This window comes from Astyanax mexicanus, chromosome 16, assembly GCF_023375975.1.
Source record: "Astyanax mexicanus isolate ESR-SI-001 chromosome 16, AstMex3_surface, whole genome shotgun sequence".
NCBI lineage: Eukaryota > Metazoa > Chordata > Actinopteri > Characiformes > Acestrorhamphidae > Astyanax > Astyanax mexicanus.
Genome location: NC_064423.1, coordinates 32,983,624 through 33,006,335, shown reverse-complemented (window position 1 = coordinate 33,006,335; position 22,712 = coordinate 32,983,624). Strand labels below are relative to the sequence as shown.

At 36.5% G+C, this 22,712-nt stretch overlaps 1 protein-coding gene across 4 annotated transcripts in view; it reads right to left on the bottom strand.

Moving 5' to 3' along the window:
- Positions 1-22,712, bottom strand: part of gramd2aa (GRAM domain containing 2Aa) — a 52,355-nt gene that overhangs the window by 22,918 nt on the left and 6,725 nt on the right. For all 4 annotated transcript variants that reach the window (XM_022669995.2, XM_022669996.2, XM_022669994.2 and 1 more), the window contains exons 2-3: positions 14,526-14,639; positions 1,706-1,763 (exon numbers count right to left, since the gene is read on the bottom strand). In XM_022669995.2, coding sequence (XP_022525716.1) covers positions 1,706-1,763; positions 14,526-14,639 — 172 coding nt within the window. The remainder of the gene's footprint in view (positions 1-1,705; positions 1,764-14,525; positions 14,640-22,712) is intronic.

The window sequence follows — 22,712 nt, the reverse complement described above, 5'->3', positions numbered from 1 at the left end:
GCCGAGCCTCATTCGAGCCTGCCTGTGTGTGTGTGTGTGTGTATGTGTGTGTGTGTGCATGTGTGTGTACAGGTACCCAGTATCTCTCTCCTCTGTCCCGGACCCAACTGCGCTCTCTGTTCTGTTCCTGTGAACTGATCCCCTCTCCTGTTACTTTGGTTTCACAAGAGTCGCTTAAACAAATCACTCTCTCTCTCTCTCTCTCTCGTTCTCTCTCTCTCGTTCTCTCTCTCTCTCGTTCTCTCTCTCTCTCTCTCTCTCTCTCTCTCTTTCCTGGCCTGCTACAGACCTACTGCAGACCCTCCCACTGCACCTTAGAAAAGGAAAAAAAAAAAAAAAAAAAAAAGAAGAAGAAGAAGAAGAAGCTTGCAAGCTTGCACACCGGCAAGTCAACCCACGCCGAGCCTCGCACTACTGTTTCCTGCTGCCTCACACTCTGCTTATGTCTAAATGCGTTCTTCTCTTTTTTTTTTCACAATATTCATAATGTGAATGAGCTAAGCCAGCCGCCACAGCACTCTGCTGTGCTGTGATGAGCTACTATTTCAGATTTTATGTATACCACAGCTTTACGAGCAGTAATCAAGGATTAAGGTCAACATACATCATATGTCAGGTGGCCTTGAACTACGTTTTAATTGTTTCCTGAGCAGGACTACTGTCCAGTAAATGATGCTTCAAATGACGTCCAATACAACACCAACTGGAATGATAAAACTCTATATATATTTAACTAATCATATAAGTCTAATCGTCACATAACGTATTACTTTTTACTTACATGCAAAATACATGTAAAAAAACTAATGCTCCAGGAAGGAGTTGTTAAATGGAACCTAATAAAACTGTATACAGTATGTTTGAATGTAATGAGGACATTTACACTCAGGTATTGTATTGTAGGCAGAGATGTACTAAAATACTGTATCTGTATCTACTGGAGTATTATTTTTACTTCACTACTGTACTTAAGTACTAAAATACTGTATCTGTTTCTACTGGAGTATTATTTTTACTTCACTACTGTACTTAAGTACTAAAATACTGTATCTGTTTCTACTAGAGTATTATTTTTACTTCATTACTGTACTTAAGTACTAAAATACTGTATCTATATCTACTGGAGTATTATTTTTTTACTTCACTACTGTACTTAAGTACTAGAATGCTGTATCTGTATCTACTGGAGTATTATTTGTTTCTCCTACATCCCCTTTTACTTCACTACATATTTTAAATTTGTTGCATTGTTACTCGTTACAATTATAAAAACTTTAGGAATCATTCCAAACGAGCATTTTCACTAAAGCCAGAGCGGTAAATGCTCTGAACTGTCACCGGGTTTGATGAACTTCCAACAACATAACAAAGTACTGTACTTTTAGAAGAAGCATGTTAAGCAATGATTTCTCACCAAGAGGTACACTGCCCAAAAGAGATCTGAAAGCCTTTTTATATGGCAGTTGGAAGCATTTTACGCCCTCTTGTGGCAATAAGACCCAGTGTGTAATCAGTCGATATCTGTAATCATTTACATACTGTGCATGCCTAAGAATTTACTGCAGCAATCTTGGGTGTAATACTTTTTTGTCAATGAACGTGGCTTATTTTTTAACAAATAAACCATTTAGAACATTGCATTAAAGTGATTTTAAGTGATTTACAGGTTCATACATTCCAAAATATATGATTATCTGCTACTCACAGATCCTCTGTAGCATTTTTTCACATCCTCGTAGGACAGATCGTCAATCAGCTGCACTCTGAAAAAGGAAAAACAGAAGTAAAAAAATTAAACTGGCACTTAAAACATGATTTCAACATGAGATTCACTTTCTCTGTGAGATAACTGACCTGATAATGCAACAGCTTGACCTGTGATGATAATAATGCTTTTTATGTATTATATAATACATTTTTTGCTGACCTTGATATTGACCACTATGTTTGTATTAGTCAGAAAACCCCATGAATATTAATAAGTTGCTGTGTCGACTTTGTTTAAAATTAGTGGTTTAATTTAATGTATGTTTTATATGTTTAGGATATTTAAATCTTTTTTATATTCCAGTCCAGAGTAACTGTCAATTTATTACCATTTTTAGGACAAATATAATGGCATAATAGTGCAGTTTTATCCTTTTTAATAGGAATGGACCTTTGATAATTAAAAAAATATATATTGGAATATTGAAATGATTAAATATCAAATACAAATTTTAGGTCAGCATAAATGATTGAGGTCAAGTCTATATATTGTACGATACGTCAATAGTGTATAGTGTATTGTGACAGGCGTTGTGCACAGTATGTTGGGGTAACAAGGTCTGGTGTGCAATTATCTCACTAAATAATATTTTTACTCAATAATCAATTCAGCAAGGTGATAAAAAGGGAAATCAATACAAAACTAACAACAGAAACACCAGGAAGCTTTAAAAAAGATTTTTTAGTATTTAGTAATTACTTTAGCTGTGTTCAAAGGGGTTTACTCATTAACTTGGGTGTATTTTTGTATATATTTTTTATTTTTGTATATTCCAGTCACAAAGTCAGATGTTTTTTTTTGTTATGAAACGTTTTCTGCTTCTAAAAATGTACTATTATGCTATTATATATTATCATTGTATATCATTATTATTGTATCAGTGGCATAACATTTCTAATATTGTTTTAAAATGGAATTAACATTTTTTTCTTTTGAGGCAATATATTATCCACACAACAATAGTTATCGATAAAGGCCTAGCAACAACCTAAACAGTCAGAAGGAAGCCATTCTGAAGGACCCTGGTAAGTTAGCACTGATTCTGCTTTTTATAATAGATCAAAGTTGAAGGTTAACACACCCATGAAACAGCTGAAAGGTGGCTATGAAAACATACATAAACTGGAGTGAACAGCCAATCAGAGCACAGAAAATGGCCATGAACTGCTCAGATGTGGCAGATGTGTTTATTATCAGAATAAAGCACTTGTGCAAGACACAGGAAGCGATGGCCTTATTAACCTTTTACTGAACTCCAGTGCTTCTTCCAGTACACTTCTTATAAAGGGTCTTCAGATTTAGAGTAGATGCTTGAGCTGTATTGATATTAATTGTACTAGTAATCAAATTATCTGATGATATTTTTTATCATTACAATAAAACAATGATAGAAAAGGATATACAAGTGTGAAAAGGCCAGTAGTGTTGGACAGTAAATGCAACAGATACTAAATACAATACAATACATACAAAAACACTACTTCTAATGAATGCATTCAGATACTTTAATTTGCACTCATTGCTGGCATATATGTGAAATTGAACACATACATTGTTTAATCCCTGTAGGACAGATCTGTATAATCTTGGGTTTTTCTCAGTGTCTTAATGAGGTAGAGTCACCTGGAATAGTTGTTTCGTTTATAATGTAATTCCATAGGTGCCCCTAATAGTTTCGGGGTATTTATATTAATCTACAATATAGAAAATAAATTATGAAATAAATAAATAAAAAAAAGAAATTAAATAAAATATGACCCTGTGGACTGAGGAACATTAAGTGCTCCACCACACAGCTTTCTGAAATAGAACGTCAATCTGATACTCACTATTAGGCGTCACTCAAAATTAATCGATAATTTATATTGCCTTGCCATGAGCACACTGGATAGTGTTCATTCTTACACACAATGTAATACTTCACAACTTATTACTACACTATACAGGTATGGGCTTTTTTTTTCAAGTAGTCTTCTGAGGTAACACTTTATGATTTTAGACATGGCCTTGTATTATCCGTTAGCTACACCGTTTTCTGCGATATCGTTAAATCTACAGTTTAATTATTTACATACTGTTCCGAAATCATGCTGCAGCATCTTCTGAAACACTATTTTATTCTGTTAATGGGATGCATTTAGATATACAGCATACCTACTGAGTATATGAGTTAAATGCACTAAAAGCACTGTTGCAGTCGACTGCTAACAAGTTATAAGAGTCCCAGTCAGGTGGATTTAAGGAGAAAAATAGAAAAGCTTTTGCCATTCGAGTCACATTTTTACAATGCTGAGCATTTTTATTAATACACATATTTGGGGATTGCTGACCCAGAGTGCACAGCTGCCCAATAAAACTTGCATAAACATCATAAACATGCTCGCGGCAAAATAAGTTAGAGTAGACCCTGCCTCGCAATAAAAACAGAGCCTGCAAAAAGCCGCATATCTGCTGAGGATGGAGAAATCAGCCCCCCTGCAGAGCACGAGAGAGAGATCCTTAATGATATTGGATTGCTCCTGGATATCATCAGTCTTTCTGTCCATGCATCTCTCCATAGTCCCTCAGAGAGGACTAAGAGGACAGGAGTTCTTGGCAGAGGGCCAGGTGCAGGGCCAGGCTGAAAGAAAGTGCATCACTGTCCATCACTCTCCGTCCTCTCTATATTACCTTATTTTGTTGACAGGAAGCAAGAGCAGGTGGCAAGGTCCTACTACATTAGTCACACTCCCTCACAGATCTAATACTGCCTTTCACCAACACTCTGCACTGCGATATTTACTGCTGGGTGACATTAATAAAATTCAGCGTACTCTTCAACTCACAGTACTGCTGCTGCTGCTGAACAGTCATCTCTTCTCTGTATACAGCACTGTAAATATACTTAAACCTTATTTTATACAGCACCGGTAATGTCTAAAGGACTAAAGCGCTGCCACTATGATTGGGAGACCATCAACTACCGGAGCCCTGAGAGAGCACAATTAGTCTTTCCCTCATCCCTCTAAAAGGGTGATGACGATCAGCACAATACATCTGTGAGCTGATGTTTCGGAACCGGAACTGTAAATGTACTGTAATCTTATACAGTACTGTCTTTACTTCAAACTTTAATACAATAAAACTGATTCTTTCTTAGTTTACCAGATGTGTTATTTATACCATATACAGCTCTGGAAAAAAAATAAGAGACCACTTCAAAAGTGTGAGTTTCTTTGATTTTACCAAACTGAAAACCTCTGGAATATAATCAAGAGGAAGATGGATGATCACAAGCCATTACACCAAGCTGAACTGCTTCAATTTTTGCACCAGGAGTAAAGGCATAAAGTTATCCAAAAGCAGTGTGAAAGACTGGTGGAGGAGAGCATGCCAAAATGCATGAAAACTGTGATTAAATCCAAGGTTATTCCACCAAATACTGATTTCTCAACTCTTAAAATTTAATGAATATAAACTTGTTTTTGTTTTGCATTATTTGAGGTCTGAAAGCTCTGCATCATTTTGTTATTTCAGCCATTTCTCATTTCCTGTGAATAAATGCTCTAAATGACAATATTTTTATTTGGAATTTCGAAGAAATGTTGTCCATAGCTTATAGAATAAAACAACTATGTTCATTTTACTCAAACATATACCTATAAATAGCAAAATCAGAGAAACTGATTGAGAAACTGAAGCGGTCTCTTAATTTTTTTTCAGAGCAGTTTCTCATCTGGATATAAACAAGCTTCAGGAATGTGTCCTAAATAATATGGGTGAGCAGCTACTTAATTCCATTTAAACACATTTATACACCACTGTTTCCATTTCTTGCTTTATCGCAGGAGGTAAATGCTTGATTCTTTGACCTCTCTAAAGCGTGGTGTAGGCAGACACTCTATGTTTAGTGGTAAAGAAGTCTTGTGTTTCTGTGAGTGAGGTGTGGGGTGGGTGGTGTGGTTTCCTGTTTGCTGAGGGGGAGATGGTAAGACTAAAGCTCTATTCTGAGCAGGATCGGTCTGAGCTGTGAGAGTTGAATAATGTTATTTATAAGGGATCTGACTAGCCAATTCATTAAGATGGCAAAGCTATGTAGTTTCCTGACATTACAACAGACTGAGACTCTGTATGCCCTATGCATAATTATATGTGCAACACTCAATAAAAGCAACACCACAGCCTATGGCCAAGTCTGCATGCAGGTCTGGTTATTACATTACTGTGAAGTCAATCTGAACAGAACAAACATGACTGAGAGCTCCAGGTTCACAGAGGAATAGAATATATTTACTAGTTCTCATGAATTATTCTATCCAGATTTACGGTTGACTTGTATTAAGATTAATAATTAATAGGGGTGTGGAACATCCTGCAAATTACTAGGGCTGGACCCGAATATTCGGGTATTCGGATATTCGTTCGTTGAGTAGGTATTCGGTTTTTAATTTTGGTATTCGGATATTCGTTTTTTTTCTCCTTTCCAGAGTTCCACCTCACTCTAACCACTTCTGTTCTCGCGGGTCCCGTCAGAATATCTTGCGCGCGGGACAGAACTGAACTGTTAATGGCTGGAGCGGGAGTTTAATCCAGACGATGCGGGAGCAAATTAATAAATAGTTAAGAAAACTGTAATAATTGTAAAAAAAAAAAACCTAAAGAAAACTCTCAACGCGCAGGATGGACCGACACACACACGCACACACCGATGGTGTTTGGACTGGGGTAAGGAACGGGACCACACTATTCAGCGCTGCTGTTTTAATAAATATATAAGTAAATTTGAAGCATTAAATGTAGTTTATTTAATTTATATTAGGAACGTGGAGCGGGAGCGGCAGAAATGTGTATGTGGCGGGCGGGCGCGGGGTTAAAAGAAGCAATTTTTTTGCGGCGCGGTAACGAGACAGAAACGCGGGAGCGTGGAAGAGTGGGTTTAAAAATCAGTCTCGCGCAGACCTCTATTATACATGATAAAAAAAAATGCAGGCTCTTCGAAACTGATTTATATAATAAAACGTAAGGGGTAATGTGGCAACAGTAGGGGCTAAATCGGTTACAAAAGCCTGGCCTACAAAAATGATGTCTGAACGAATTTCCTCTTATCTAATATAATTTAAAATGGTTTAAAAATATAAAATAATTTCTAAGCAAACGAAATATTTAATATTGAGCTTATAGCCCAAGTGCAAAAATACAAAATCAGTAATATGCCCTGCACAATCCTTTAACCGAAATAGACCAAGTACAGTTTACAATGACTGTCCTCTAATATAATCAACAATGTTTAAGAATATAAAATACTTCCTGAACAAACGTTTTTTTTGTTTGTTTTTTTAAGCAAATAGCCTAAGTGTGAAAACACAAACAGCAATTTACTGGGCTGGCTTGCGCAGCGGAGAAACCGTGCAGCAGCGGTGTGGGGCAGCAGAAAATCCGGGATGAAAACACAAAGAAATCTGGGCTAAAAACACAGAAAAAATATGGGGTGAAAACACAAAAATCCGGGATAAAAACACCAAAAATCCGGGGTGAATATGTCTCGTCGGTCAGAGCAAATTGAACATTTTTCAGTGGATTAAAGGGGCCGTGATTTGCTTTTTTTTTTTTTTTTTTTTACCTCTTTTTTTAAAAACGAATATTCGAATATTCGCTTCGAATCAGTGCCGAATATCCGGAGCTCAAAAAACGCTATTCGGGCCAGCCCTACAAATTACAATATAAACAATAAACAAATCCATATTGTAATAATTTTGCTTTGAAAGCAGTCTATTTTGCTATTTTCTGTGAAGCATTAAGGGTACGTTTTGTATGTTTGCATGCTGTTTATATATGCATGCACTAAATATTCTGCATTTTTTGTACATTACGTAATTTATATGCTCCATTATTTATTTTATTGCATTATTATTCCTTTATATGAACTCAGTCTTGGTAGACTGATGTATAAAAAAATATTTTTTCTAGTTAACTTCTACTGACATTTATTTTGTTGTAAATGTATGCTCTTAAAATGATTACAATATTTTTAAGTGTTTTGTAATTTCTGCAAGAATATCTTTATCGCAAAAATACCCTGAAATATTGTGATGTTATTTTAGCATCAAATCGCCCACCCCCAACTAGTAATAAGATAAGATAAGATAGCATTTTAATGATCCCAAAGGAAATTGCAGTAATCAACTAAATTACAGTATCTGATGAGATTAGGACTAAGTCTGGGCAATATACTGTAAATAAAAATGCATTCAAAATGGTCTTATACAAGTAGTAATTAATAATAAAATCGTCATATCAGATCAGTTACACAAGTGCAATCTTGAGCAAATTATGTTGTAGTAATTAAAATAGCATTGTTACGACTTCATCTCAAACCATATACCACCAAAAGTGAAATCAACTGTTTATTATTAAAGAAATATCTATTATTATGCACAGAGATAGAGATTTACTATTTAATATTTTATAACTGTTTAAACAGCATATAGAGCTTTTGTATTTAAATGCATACTTTAAATTACACTTTATCAAAGAATTCATCAAATCGTATACAGTATATAGCTTGCCAAACTCAGACTATACAACATTTTTGTCTCTCATGATGTTCACTGTCAGATTAAGCACTCATCATACCACATATTTGTGCCATGCCTTGCTCTGGAAACTGAAATGTCACCACTGTGCCTGATGCTAGCAGTTATGTGCCAACTTGAGGTATGGCATAAATGTAGCTAGCCAGTCACCAGTTTCAGTGTAAGTAAACAGAATGCCTTATGGAGGAAGTAAATCAAAGGATTTTAGATGTTAAAAATATTTATACTCTCTTATAGAAAGGTCAGAGAGGCCGAGGTACTCAGGAATTGACCGTTACAGAATTTAAAGAGAAACTCACACAGTTTGTCATTGCATTCAATAAAAAACGAGTTGTTGTCTGGGGGCCAAGCCCAGCCCAGCTTGCCCATTGTACCAATCAATTGCCTGGGGTGAGCTGGCCTGGATGTACTGTTACCACAGCTTAATAAACATTTCTTCAGTTTGTCCACCCAACTGCAGCAGCAACACCCCTCTTAAAAAACATGCTAGTCTTTTTGTTAGATCGTTGCGTTGCATTAAACTATTGCTCTTTGAATGTCAAACTACATGAAACCTTGTCATTCGCAACACAGGCATCTAGATCTGATGCAGGCAACTTATCAGCTCCAAAAAAAGAATGAGTCAAAACCGGGCTGAATTTGTGTAGTCTGGTCCGGGCACTAAGCATATTAGACTCAGGGGTCCTTTAAAGGGAGCAGTAGACTGTGGTACAGACATTGGTACAGGCAGTGAAAGTAACATTTTTAAACAGTCATTTTCCCCTCTTTATCAATATGCAATTATACAGTTTCAAAAGCCATCTTCTACAGAATTTCACTTAATTAGAAAAAACAACACTTACAGCTCTGAAAAAATAAGAGACCACTTAAAAATAATGAGTTTCTTTGATTTTACCAAATTAAAAACCTCTGGAATACAAACAATAGGAAGCTGGATGATCTCAAGCCATCAAACCAGGCTGAACTGTTTGAATTTTTGCACCAGGAGTGGCATAAAGTTATCGAAAAGCAGTGTGTAAGACTGGTGGAGGAGAACATGGCAAAGATGCATGAAAATTGTAATTAAAAACCAGGGTTATTTCACCAAATAATGATTTCCAAACTTTATGAATATATACTTGTTTTCGTTGCATTATTTGAGGTCTGAAAGCTCTGCATCTTTTTTGTTATTTCAGCCATTTCTCATTTTGCTTGGTCCACCCAACTGCAGCAGCACCATCCCTAATTTGAACATGCTAGTCTTTTTGTTAGACTGTCGTTGCATTAAACTCCAAAAAAACCTGTCAAAACCAGGCTGAATTTGTGTAGTCTGGTCCGGGCACTAAGCATATTCAGATATGGGTTTTCAGTCACCCAGCCCACACCAGCACTGCTAAAAATGAACTAATTCAGTACCAAGAGGGTTTTAAAGTACTACCATCTTACACAGCCAGGGAAACCAGTGCCAGACCCAGAGAGTCTGGGCTGGGAGAGAGTGGGATGCATATGGAGACAGTGTGAGGCAGTGTTTAGTGTTTGGAAACACAGGCTCTCAGTGTAATGCAGTGCTGACGCAGCAGGGTCACACGCTCTCTATGAACAGTCAATGCCTTGGGTGCAGAGCCAAGCCCACAGAGAGCGACGGCCTCCATCTCCCCTAAACACAACTGCAGCTCCTGACTCAGAGGACATGACTTACTGACTGGGGAAGGGCAAACACACAGGGCGGGTGCTGGGACTACAAATGAACTGCTGGGAGGACGACAGCGGCTGGTGAGGATGTTAATGTTAAATGGTGCCATGAGGCATTAATGAACAATGATTCTGTATAGGAACACACAGAAGCTATCTCTTTGGAGAAACGGACTAGCAGAAGCAGTAAAATTACTGTCACGCTCGTAATTAGACTCAGGGGTCCTTTAAAGGGGATATTTGAGGTGAGCAGTAGACTGTGGCACAGACATTAGTACTTGCAGTGAAAGTAAAATTTTTAAATAGTAATTTTCCCCTTCTTAACAAATATGCAATTATACAGTTCAAAATACCATCTTAATCACTTAATTAGGAAAAAACTACATACACAGCTTTGACAAAAGAGACCACTTAAAAATTTGAATTTTATCGAATTAAAAACCTCTGGAATATAATCAAGAGGAAGATGGATGATCACAAGCCATCAAACCAAGCTGAACTGCTTGAATTTCTGCACCAGGAGTGGCATAAAGTTATTCAAAAGCAGTGTGTAAGATTGGTGAAGGAGAATATGCCAAGATGCAACAAAATCGAGGGTTATTTCAGCAAATGCTGATTGATTAAACTGTATGAATATGAACTTGTTTTCTTTGCATTATTTAAGGTCTAAAAGCTCTGTGCCTTTTTAGTTATTTCAGCCATTTCTCATTTTCTGCAAATAAAAGCTCTAAATGATAATATTATTATTTAAAATTTGGGAGAAATGTTGTTCGTAGTTTATAGAATAAAACAACAATGTTGATTTTACTCAAACATAAACCTATAAATAGCAAAATCAGAGAAACTGATTCAGAAACTGAAGTGGCCTCGTCTTTTTTTTCCAGAGCTGCATTTATTTAACTAATTAAACAGATTTAACTATCAGGGCTGAGTATCATTTAAATGTGTTCAGTCTTAATTCAAATGCAGATACCTCAATTTCAATACTAATTCCAAATCAATACCTTCTTCTTCTTCTTCTTTTACATTACAACCATCAAATAGTTAGGGCTTAAACTAGAAATGAGTATGACACGCTAAAACTGACTGTTGTTACTGACAGCAACGGACGGCAAAACTGTTAAATGTTTAATCTGTTTAATCTGATCACCAATGACATTAACACAGTGGTTGCATCTCCTTCCTTTCTATAGAGATTAACACCACAGAGTGTGTGCAGTAGAATCCAAAGGCAGAGCCAGATTATCTTTCTCATTTGTTTAGCCTGCCTTTCTCTCATAGATTAAGCACTTCATTGAATTTGCCTTCTTTGTCCAAGAGTAAGGATTAAAAGAAGAAAAATGGTAACACTTTATTTGAAGTGGCCCTTTGTAAACTTTTTAATTATCTCTTAACACAATTTCAGTAATCCATCAACAACACATCAGTGAAAAAGATGTAGTGAAGCATCTGAATATACTACGGTAAATATCTTGTACTTGTATCTTGTAAGCTGTTTGATCCCCAGGTCTCTGCACTTGTATGTGGCTGGATGGTGGTAACAGCAGCCGAAGATATGGAGAGTTACCAAACAGGCTGAGTGTGGGTAAGGCCTGGGCTGCAGTGGTGTAACAACCAGGCCAGCTGAGAACCAAAAGGCACGAAAGGTAGAAAGGAAATCCGTCCCTGAAGCAGTGAACAAAGGGCCTACAGTCAATAATTCATCTGGTGCCAAGTCCAAAGGGCCAAAGAGTATCAAACTAGCATATTTACAGGCGAAACAGGATCCAGCGCAGTGAAGTAAGATACTGGAGAAAACTGGTCTGCCATTGGCTTCCACAGGGAGTAGCTTGAGACAGCAGAACTGTTTTTAGAAACCCTTACACAGGCCTGTCCCCTGTGCACTGATGTAACATTCTCTAACAGCTATTCTAAAGATCATTTTATTAACATTTATTACAATAATGTACTTTATGCTAATAACTGTGTGTTTTAATGGTGCTATAATTTGCAATTATGAGTAAATAACCCAAAAACAGCTTTTTCTCACAGTATATAATGTGTATATATGTGCAATATGTATAATGTGCACATAAGTTAATTCCTGATTGGATGCCTCGTTATTTGTCCACTACTTCTAATATCAGTGTAAATGAGTTCAGCCAAACGTGCTACAGGTAGAATAGTATATATATACAGGTAGTATATATATATATATATATATATATGCAAATTACCTAATGTCTGACTGTCTGCCCAATTTTGCTCTATTAGAAAACCATTTACTACTTATAACTTAAATGTGATTGTATGAAGTCAATTTGCTTTATGCTGAGTCAGTGGATAATATGCAAATTACCTAATTTGTGATTGGCTGCCTCCTTTTTAGTTCATTCAGTAAGTACTGACACATACTACAATGTCAACATAAAGAGTCGGCTCTAAACAACTTTATACTGAATAGGTGTACATGTGCAAATTACCTCTTTCTGATTGGTCACCTCAATATTGCTTTAGTTAGAGAGCATTTACTGCTATGCACTGAATAGTTGGATGTGTGCAAATAATTTTATTGTAAATAGGAAGTGCCAAAGCTGCTGCATGTAGAATAGATATATGCACATTACTTCATTTCTGTTTAGCTTCTGCAATTATGCTTAATTCAGTAAGTATTCACTACCCAAAACATCAATGTTAATGGGTGAATTGTAATTGGAATTGGAGGTAGGCTATTACTTTAATTTACACGTGTGTAGGAGTGTCTAAAGCATTGTCCACTCCCTATGTGTATTCAATAACTTGGAATTTATCTGCTGGTTAAATAAATATCCAGTATCAGTATGTAAGCTCATTTCGGAAGTCATTTGGGATATCACTTCCCCTCTCACTGCACAACAAATAATGCATGATGAAGTTAAAATTCAGCCCAATAAAATTCAGTTGCATCTGACCAGATTTGGCTTAAAATCGTGTTAAAATCTCACAGTGTCCATCTGGCTTAAGAAATCTGACTGGCTACCTCATTGTCACTTAATTTAGAAAGCATTCACTGCTAACTACTACTAAAGAAACTACTACTAAACGCTAAACTACAATGAGCCCCACAAAAAAATATATACATTAAAAAATTCTTATTTCTGAAGATAAATTTTTAACAGACAGTTTGGATAGGCGTGTAATCATAATTGCATTTTTAACTTATCAGTATATAATATATGGATCCATTCTGCCAATACTGCTCACTGTATTTACGTAGCAATGAGAGCCCATTAATGTGAATGAGGTGGCGTGCTGACTTGACTGCTTTTTAAAAAGTGTTTTATTTTGTTTATTTTTTATTTATTTTTTTTTTTTTGGGGGGGGGGGGGTTACTAAAAAAAAAAAAAAAGTTACTTTTTAAAGGTGTTTAATTGCATTTCTATGTTATCATATTGTCATATTGACTTAAAATGACTGTAATATACTAATAGAATTATTAAAAACTGGTAGGAAAGGCAGTCTCTGCAGTTGCTGCTGGGACTAAAACAGGAGGTCTCTGCAGTTCAGAGAGAGAGCCAGCAGAAGGGTTCTCTGCCAGAACTGGAGCAGGAGCATGCAGAATACACTCCACCTCAGAGCAGCCTTAGGATAGAAATTCTCAGCGGGTATAATGTGTTGTCGCCATGAGCTTGGGTTACTATATAAACCAACTTTAGAATCACTGCTCCTGACATGTATTGTGTTTTTAAATACCATGATATAAAAAATACAATCCAATTTATAATACATTCATTTATGCATTGTTGTATTGAATTGGTTGGTTGGTTGCCAAAACACCACCTCATCATCACCTGCATAAAGCACGTCCTAATAGAGATGAATGGAAAATTGATCACTCTCCACATAATAAAATCATGACAGTGTGTGTTTGAGTTGCTTAGGAGATTAAACTCTAAGATTAAACACACTCAGAAGGGTGTAGAGAGGAAGCATTTAAAACTAATAAGCGCTTCACACGTTTTTCAGTTGAATTAAATTTCTCAATACGTGATGTATTGTGTATACTGAGCTTTAATTATTATGAGCTTTTTTTTTTTTTTTTTTAATCAGTTTTCATGCATCTTGGCATGTCCTCCACCACCAGTCCTACTCACTGCTTTTGGATAGTTATGCCACTCCTGGTGCAAAACAAAATCAAGCAGTTCAGCTTGGTTTGATGGCTTTTAATCATCCTCTTGATTATTTTCCATAGGTTTTCAATTTTGTGACATCAAAGAATCTTTAAGTGGTCTCATTTTTTGTTCCAGAGCTGTATATGAATTACAATTGGATTGTCTAAATATTCTTAACAATTAAATGTATACTGCTCTTTGAAAGGGAGTGATTTTATTTTTATTATTATCCTATTATATGATCATTATATCAGTGGAAGTTTATGGTCCTAAATGTCAATAATATAGTTTATTGCAAATATTTCTTGGACAATATATGGTTAAAAGAAGAACAGTTATCTTGACAGGCCTATGTGTGAAGATAAAGCTCTAGACTAGACTTGCCTGAAGTGTGAAGGGCTGTGGGGGTCTTCCTCCTTTGGGGTCTCTGACAGGTCCTGATGTGTGATCAGGCCTACATCATAAGCGTGCTCCTGGGGATCACTCATGGTCTTGGGCCTGCACAAAAACAAACAGCCATTTAATGTCTGTGCTTTCTCTTTCTCACACTCTCACACACACGCGTCAGATCTATCCCCCAAGGAGCATGCAGAGCACTTGCTATGGCCACGCTCATTTAAAAAGGTAAAAAGGTGTGACAAACATCCTCCTGCTGGTGCTGGGAACACTGTGCCGCTTCAGCAATTAACACAGCACGCTCACTTTACCTTCTTTTCCCTTCTTAGCTCTAATTAGAAGTCCTCATTAGACCTCTCATGGAGTCAGCACTGCATGAAACGACAGGCCCCTTCGTGTTTTTGAAGGTCAGACATTATTTGCTGCCTTAATGTGCACATACAGTACCAGTCAAAGGTCTGGACACACCTTCTCATTTAATGTTTTTTTATTATTATTTAGTTTCTACATTGTAAAAAGAGACAGTAAAAATGTGTTTGTCCTCCACAATCCCCTGACCTAAACCCAACGGGGAGGGTGATTTGGGATGAGCTGGAGCACAGTGTGCATATCTGTTCTTAAAGCTAAATGTGATACTAAAGCATAAAACATATGCTGGTTTACAGAATAATTCAGCATGTGTTCCTGTAGAGCTTTAATATAGTCTTCAATAATCAATGTACCATGTAAAAACAAATTTAAGAAGAAAAAAACACATCAAATGAGAAGAGATGTGTCCAAACATTTGACCGTTACTGTATACACACCCACAGTGGCTTAAAGCACAGAAAAAATAGATTGTAGTTACATTTTAAATATGCATTATATATTAACCAAAATGAACATCAATATGGAAATAGCAGCAATTCACTTTTTAATTGATTTCTAGTGAAGTAATGGAAATGAATAATATGCACAGGTGAGGAAAGTGTTTTTTTTTTTTTTTTTTAAACCAGAACAATCACTTTTTTCTTTCTGTGTCTTTTACAATGTCCATTCAGGAAACGGATAAGCAAATCAACCAGCTTGCCCATTCAGTGTAAGCTGAGGCCAGTTTCCTGAACAGGGATTAAGCCAAAGCATAGACTATATTTTCCTTTTAACTGAAAACTCCATTTAAAATACTGTGTAGTCCAAAAATAGGCTTAATCCTTTTCTGTGAAACTGACCTATACATCTAGTCTATCAAGAATATTGGTGATATGATCTTAGGCAGAGTCCATACTGAGCTAATGATAGTGTTAGCACTCAGTTCTGTTCAGTGTAACTGGGCAACTCAGCCGAGCAGGCACTTATGCTTTTCGAGGTAGCATAGAGATATATTTTATCATTTAATTTAGATTAGTTTATTTAGTTCCTGCCATTCAACAGCTTTCAAACAACCATATCATTTTACTACACTGCTACCCAGTGAATATAAACAGCATCACACACACTCTATTCAACAAGGGGGAAAATGTAAAAAACAGCCAGCATTGGCTTTCGTCCTGCTTTTATTGTAGCAAAAAAAGTGTACCATGCTGTTATAATGCCTGTTATGTGGTTAATTTAAATCCAGTGGGTTGAAGAGGTTTATCCAATGTTAATACAGCATGATATATGGTCAATTACTCTTGTAACTACATTTCACATTACATACATTTCATTACAGTGACAATAGGGCTTGTGAAAATAAATCACAATATTCAAATATGTTCAATATTTTAACATGCAGACAAGACACACCAACTGAGGCAGATTCTAAAAAGTCGCTACTAAAATGCTTTTGAGTAAAAATGACTGCTTTCAATACAATTAATCATACACAAGTATAGTGTTTTGCAATAACAAAACTGATCATAGTACTACAAAATACTGTCACAGTACCCACCCACACTTGGGATGAATGTAAACATATTCCTGCAGTTCAAAGTGTTAATGACATAAGATAAGAGATGAGACAAGATAAGATAATCCTTTATTAGTCCCACAGTGAGGAAATTCGAAGTATTACAGCAGCCAAGGGAAAGCAAGACACATAGAAAAACGAAAGTATTACAAAATAAACATTAAAATAATAAAGTATCACTTTTTTAAGAATATTTACACTGACCAGGCAAAATATTAGGCCAATTATCCATTTTTTTTTTTTTTTTTTTTTTAGCTTGACTGAAAATATTGGACACTTTGTAGTTCTATAATTACTCTAGTCTCTAGTTCTGTGTCTGTTTCTCTGCACATTTTATTATCCTCCTTTTACATTGTTCTTCAATGTCTATGACCCCACACAACCACCACAGAGCAGCTATTATTATTATTTGGTTGATGGATCATCATTATTCTCAGTACTGCTGTTATTAACACTGATTAGCATGGTGGTGGTGTACGAGGTGTTAGTGTGTGTTGTGCTGGTAGTAGTGGATCAGACACAGCAGTGCTGCTGGAGTTTTTAAACACCTCAGTGTCACTGCTGGACTGAGAATAGTCTACTAACTGTATCCTGTGGGGACTGATGAAGGACTAGAAGATGACCAACACAAACTGTGCAGCAACATATAATACAAGGTGAAGAAGCTAAGACAGTGTGGACTGTGAGTGGGCACAGTGTTTAAAATCTCCAGCAGCACTGCTGTATCACACTAACACATCACCACCATGCTGATCAATGTCAATGCAGTGCTAATAATAAATGACCCACTTCACAAATAATAGCTGCTCTGTGGTGGTCTCTCCTGTAGGGTCTTGACATTAAAGAACAGGGTAAAAGGAGGATAGTAAAGTATGCAGAGAAACAGATAAAAGACTACAGTCTTTATTTATAGAACTACAAAATGCATCTATATCAGGGGTTCTTAACTGGTCTCAGCACAGGACCCACATTTTCTCATGGTCATTAAGTCGCCACCCACTTTTATAGAATATAAACAGAACAAAAAAAGAGGCTTCAAAAACCCATTTAAACATACATATTTATGCAAAGGGAATTTAAGAGCAATTTTATGAAGAAACTGACGAGGAACATGACAACTACATGTATACAAGTCACTACAATAAAATTAAATATCAAAACTGCTCAAAATAAAGGCATAAAAAAACTGATTCTATATCTTATTCCCCCCAATATAAAAGACAAGTACAAAATCAGATGAGCATTAATACTTTTGCAATAATTTTTATGTTTTTAAATGTATTTATTTTTTACAAGCTGTCTGCGACCCGCCCAAACTGCATTTGCGATCCCCTTTTGGGTCGCGACCCAAAAAAAAACTGTAACAAAAACTGTAATGAAAAAATGTGTTTTTATTTTACCAAATTGAAAACCTCTGGAATATAATCAAGAGGAATATAAATGATCACAAGTCATCAAACCAAGCTGAACTGCTTGAAATTTTGCACCAGGAATGCCATAAAGTTATCCAAAAGCAGTGTGTAAAACAGGAGGAGAACATGCTAAGATGCATGAAAAATGTGATTAAATCAGGTTTATTCCACCAAATATTGATGTCTGAACCCTGCTTGTCTGTAGTTTATAGAATAAAACAACAATGTTCATTTTACTCAAACATGAACCTATAAATATCAAAATCAGAGGTTTCTTAATTTTTCCAGAGCTGTATATGATGTGGATATGATGACTAGACATAAAAACATGAATAATTGATGAAACAACGATTAATCATAATGTTACGATTGATCTGTGTTTATATAACCTACATAAAAAAACCTGTATTGCACACATAGAAACTGCACACAATGTTGCACAATGTGGTTTGTTATGGTATGTTATGATATAATCAGATAAGATGCCCTTATTGTAGTTTCAGGAAGACAGTGTAGTGTGTCTGGATCATTCCAGAAAGACAGTTACAGGATGAGGAGAGCATTTCTCTGAGCTCCTTCATGATGACGTGGCCAGAGCTGTCCTAATAGTGAAGGTTAATCGGCGGCCTGCCCCTCCTCCTCCATATTACAGCATGTTTACCAGGCAACGGCATCACAGGACGACTGCTAATCCGTTTAGCCTAATCAACTTAAGCTCTGCAGCCGCTGGATCCTTCTTTAAAGACACACTGCACCCTTTAAACGCCTCTCCCCTCACTTCACACTTTCCACACACCCAGGCTTAACTCAGAAACACAGCATGTAAAGAAGAGAGAGGAGGAAACTGTGCTCCTTTCAGCTTGTTTATGTTTTGTCTGGTTGGGAGTCTAGACGAAACAAACTCTGTTTAAAAGGCCAGAGCAGGTCTCCTGTGTATCTATGCACGTCTGATGTTGTCTGTTTTTTCTCTGCAAAACAATAGATGTAATGTAATTGTTGTCTCTACTGTAAGAAAGAATAGTACAGATGCGCCACCTATAAACTAAAGCCCCATGTCACCTTAAATAACTCCACTTAGTAATGTCCTTTACCTACAGTGGCTGGCAAAAGTATTCATACTTTTGAACTTACCTTCATCCTTTTCACATTTTGTCATATTACACTTACAAATTTAAATGTATTTTATTTTGATTTTAAGTCATAGACCAACAAAAAGTAGCACATAACTGTAAAGTGAAAAGAAAATTATTTAAATCCAATACAAATCTCAAAAGTGTGAATTGCATGGTCACTCAGATGGGAGAATGTGTCCACAGGACAACTATAAGTTGTGCACTCCACAAATCTGGCTTTTATGGAAGAGTAAAAGCAAGAATAAAAAAAAACACAGTTTAAAGAAAGACATAAGAAGAGCTGTTTTTAGTTTGCCAAAAGCAATGTACGGGAAACATTTGGAAGAAAGTGCTGTGGTCTAGACCAAAGCGCTGTGTGTGGCCACTGTGAAACATGGTGGTGGCAGCATCATGCTATGGGGATGCTTTTCCTTAGTAGGGACAGGGAAAATGGTAAGAGTTGATTGGAAGATGGATGGAGCTAAATACAGGGCAAGCCTGGAAGAAAACCTGTTGGAGGCTGCAAAAGACTGAGAGGGAGAGTCACCTTCCAGCAAGACAATGACCCTAAACATACAGCCAAGGTCAGAGTGGATGGGTTTAGGTCAAAGAACGTTCATGTGTTAGAATGTCCCAAGTCAAAATCCCATTGAGGCATGAAAATTGCTGTTCACAGACGCTCTCCATCCAACCTGGCTGAGCTTTAGCTATTTTTCAAAGAGGAATGGGCAAAAAATATCAGGTTGTAGATGCCCAAAGCTGGTAGAGACATACCGCAAAAGACTGTTGTAATTGTAGTGAAAGGTGGCTCTACTAAGTATTGATATACTGAATACTTTTGCATGTCACACTTTTCAGATTCTTATTTGATTAAAATTTAAAAACCATGTATCATTTTCTTTTCTATTCGCATTTGTGTGCTATTTTTTGTTGGTCTATCACTTAAAATCTTAAAAAAATACATTTAAGTTTATGGTTGTAAGGTGACAAAATGTGACTAATGACTGTCTCTTAGCAACATCAAAGGCCCCGTGCACACCTGCCACCTATAACATCCGTCTCGAGTGACCTGACCACAAGTGAAAAGTGAGACACAGCTGTTCACACCTGGTAATTCCATGCATTATGTGATTAAATGTGAAGGTGGTTTCACTGTCTCAGTCTGTAATAGACACTGAACCTTTACCCTTCACACTTACATTTACAGAGTGTTTAGTTCTGATTTGCTCAGCGTTCATACTGACATATTTGCATTTAACTTTGGGATGTGAGAAAATAATGACATCACAATATACTATATCATTTTCAATTGCAATACACTATCAATAGGTGGCGATATATTTTTAATTATACCACAGTTAGTTCCAACCCTGTAATTTGATTGGCTGAGAGGCGTTTTATGAGTGACAATATTAGCCGATAAAGTACTGTAACCGAAGCTCTCCATGTATTACTCCGCCACATACAAGTGAACCTAGTGATATAATCTCATCATTCGATTATTTCATGATATTTTGCCACGATAGCAGTGATATAATTAAGCAATAATTCTTAATTATATCACTGTTATCATGGGCAACATATCGTGATATAATCGTATGGTGAGATGCCCTGTAATTCCACGGATTGCCGGCTCCAACCATGGATCGTGCTGCTTGCCATCAGCAGCCAGAGTCTGAGAGAACATAACCATCTTGTGACATCAGAATAAATGAAGAAACAGACCAAGACTCTATTGTGATTGTATAACTTACTAAGTATACCTTAATTAACTGTTTTACATATAACACAGCAGAACAAAACACATGAATACCTAAGTGAGTCTTTGCTGTGGTGAAAAAACCTTTTGTGAATAAAAAACTATTCTCTATAATATCTAAACACACTATGCAACACTGGAGAAGTGGGAAGAAAGCTGCTTTAAGAACTATATATATCTCTCAAAATTACAGAAATGCATGTAAGCTTGTCCTTCTTGAGGGGTTCCAAATACCAAATCTCACACAGTTACACAAACACAGTAGGTTAGGAAGTCCAAAAGAACCATTTGATATTAACTATACTAGTTATGAATTTAATCACAATTATATTTCTATGGTTGTTTAAGAACAGTTTTTACGAAAGGAGCTGTTCAACCACAGTTCTTCATTTAAATAAATATCATTAAGTATTTGCATTTTAAATGCATAATAAAGGTAATAGGAAATATACTTAAACTAATTCATTATTTTGGACACTATATAAAAATAATGCACTATATTAAACAAATTCCCACAATGTTATAGTCTTCAAATGCACAGTATCCCTAAAACGTGTGTAAAATTCTTTTGCAGTTTGTCTATAATTGGCTTTTAAGCAAGATAAGCAAAAATTTCAGCTACCTACAATTTTGAAAGCATACGCATATACCCGTTTCCTGACTGTATCACTGTTATCAGTATGGAAATGGGATCTGTTTACACAGGGAAGCCTCTTGCCTCTCTAAAGAGCTTTCAGGGAAAGCCTACGGTTAGCTCTGGCTTTTCCACGTCTCGCTCTTTTACAGCAACAGCCTGAGAACAGCAGCTATTACTGCAGGAGGCTAATGGCTCCATTCAGGCCGAACATCTGCAAACAACAACTGCAGCCCCCGGCATCTGACGGATCTGCCTCAGAGGCTCGTTTCCATCTGGAGTGCGAGGGACGTGCAGGTGAGCGTATTTGCCCACACCTCCGTGCTGCGTGAGGTTTCAGCGAGGGCTTTGTTGTGCCAGGTGGTGGTGGGCTGGGATAAAGAACACAAAAAGATCTTTGTTCTGTGGGATGTCAACAATTCTTTGTTCCACTTTGTAAATGCTGGAGGGACTTCAAAAGCTCCTTTTAATGGTTATCTGTGATAGATCAAGCTCGGGGACATGTTATTTTGTATGACGATGAAAGAATAATCAGCACAGTGAGGGATACACTACATTTAGTACATTTTGTTTGTACAATTGAGCGGCTCAACTGCTGCGCTGCTAAAATTGCACGTATTTCATGAATGATTAAAGTGGAGTTGTGTGCAGAGGACAGTGTGGTCCCTTCTCTATTCCCTAACCTTCAATACATTTATGAAACACTTATAAAAGACTGTACTTTGCTGTATTGTGACTCTTAGAAGCCTAAGCCTAATGTAATGAGAGTTACCAAGAACTGACCCTTACTTTATTTTAGCAGCAGACTTTTAATTTTCCTTCTTGCCCTCCTTCACTCCTCTATCCCATTATTTCCCTTTGACCTCCTTTAGGCCCTGTCAAATATGTCTTTTTACCTTTAACTTCTATTACTTTTTGTACTTCACTATTGTAAGTCGCTTTGGACAAAAGCGTCTGCCAAATGTAATGTAATGTAATGAATTTTGGGCCGATGCTGAGAACCGATATTACACATGTATATATCTGCAGATCTCAATATCTATGTGGATATACACATTTGTAACTTGCAGAGAGACAACACACTCCTGTATAACTTCAAAAACAAATGTTACATTTATTTGCTCTACATTTTTAAGCTTTGAACTAACTCAAAAAAAAAAAGTTAAGTCCCTACATAAACTAATAACAGCTTTAAATAAATAGTTAGATTTAATAAATCAATAGATCTATAAAACTAATAAAAATAAATGAAAAGTAGCTTAAATCAATGGATTTTAAGGTAGCATGGACAGTGTCTGCTAATTGTAGTACCGAGGCCAATGTCGCTTGGT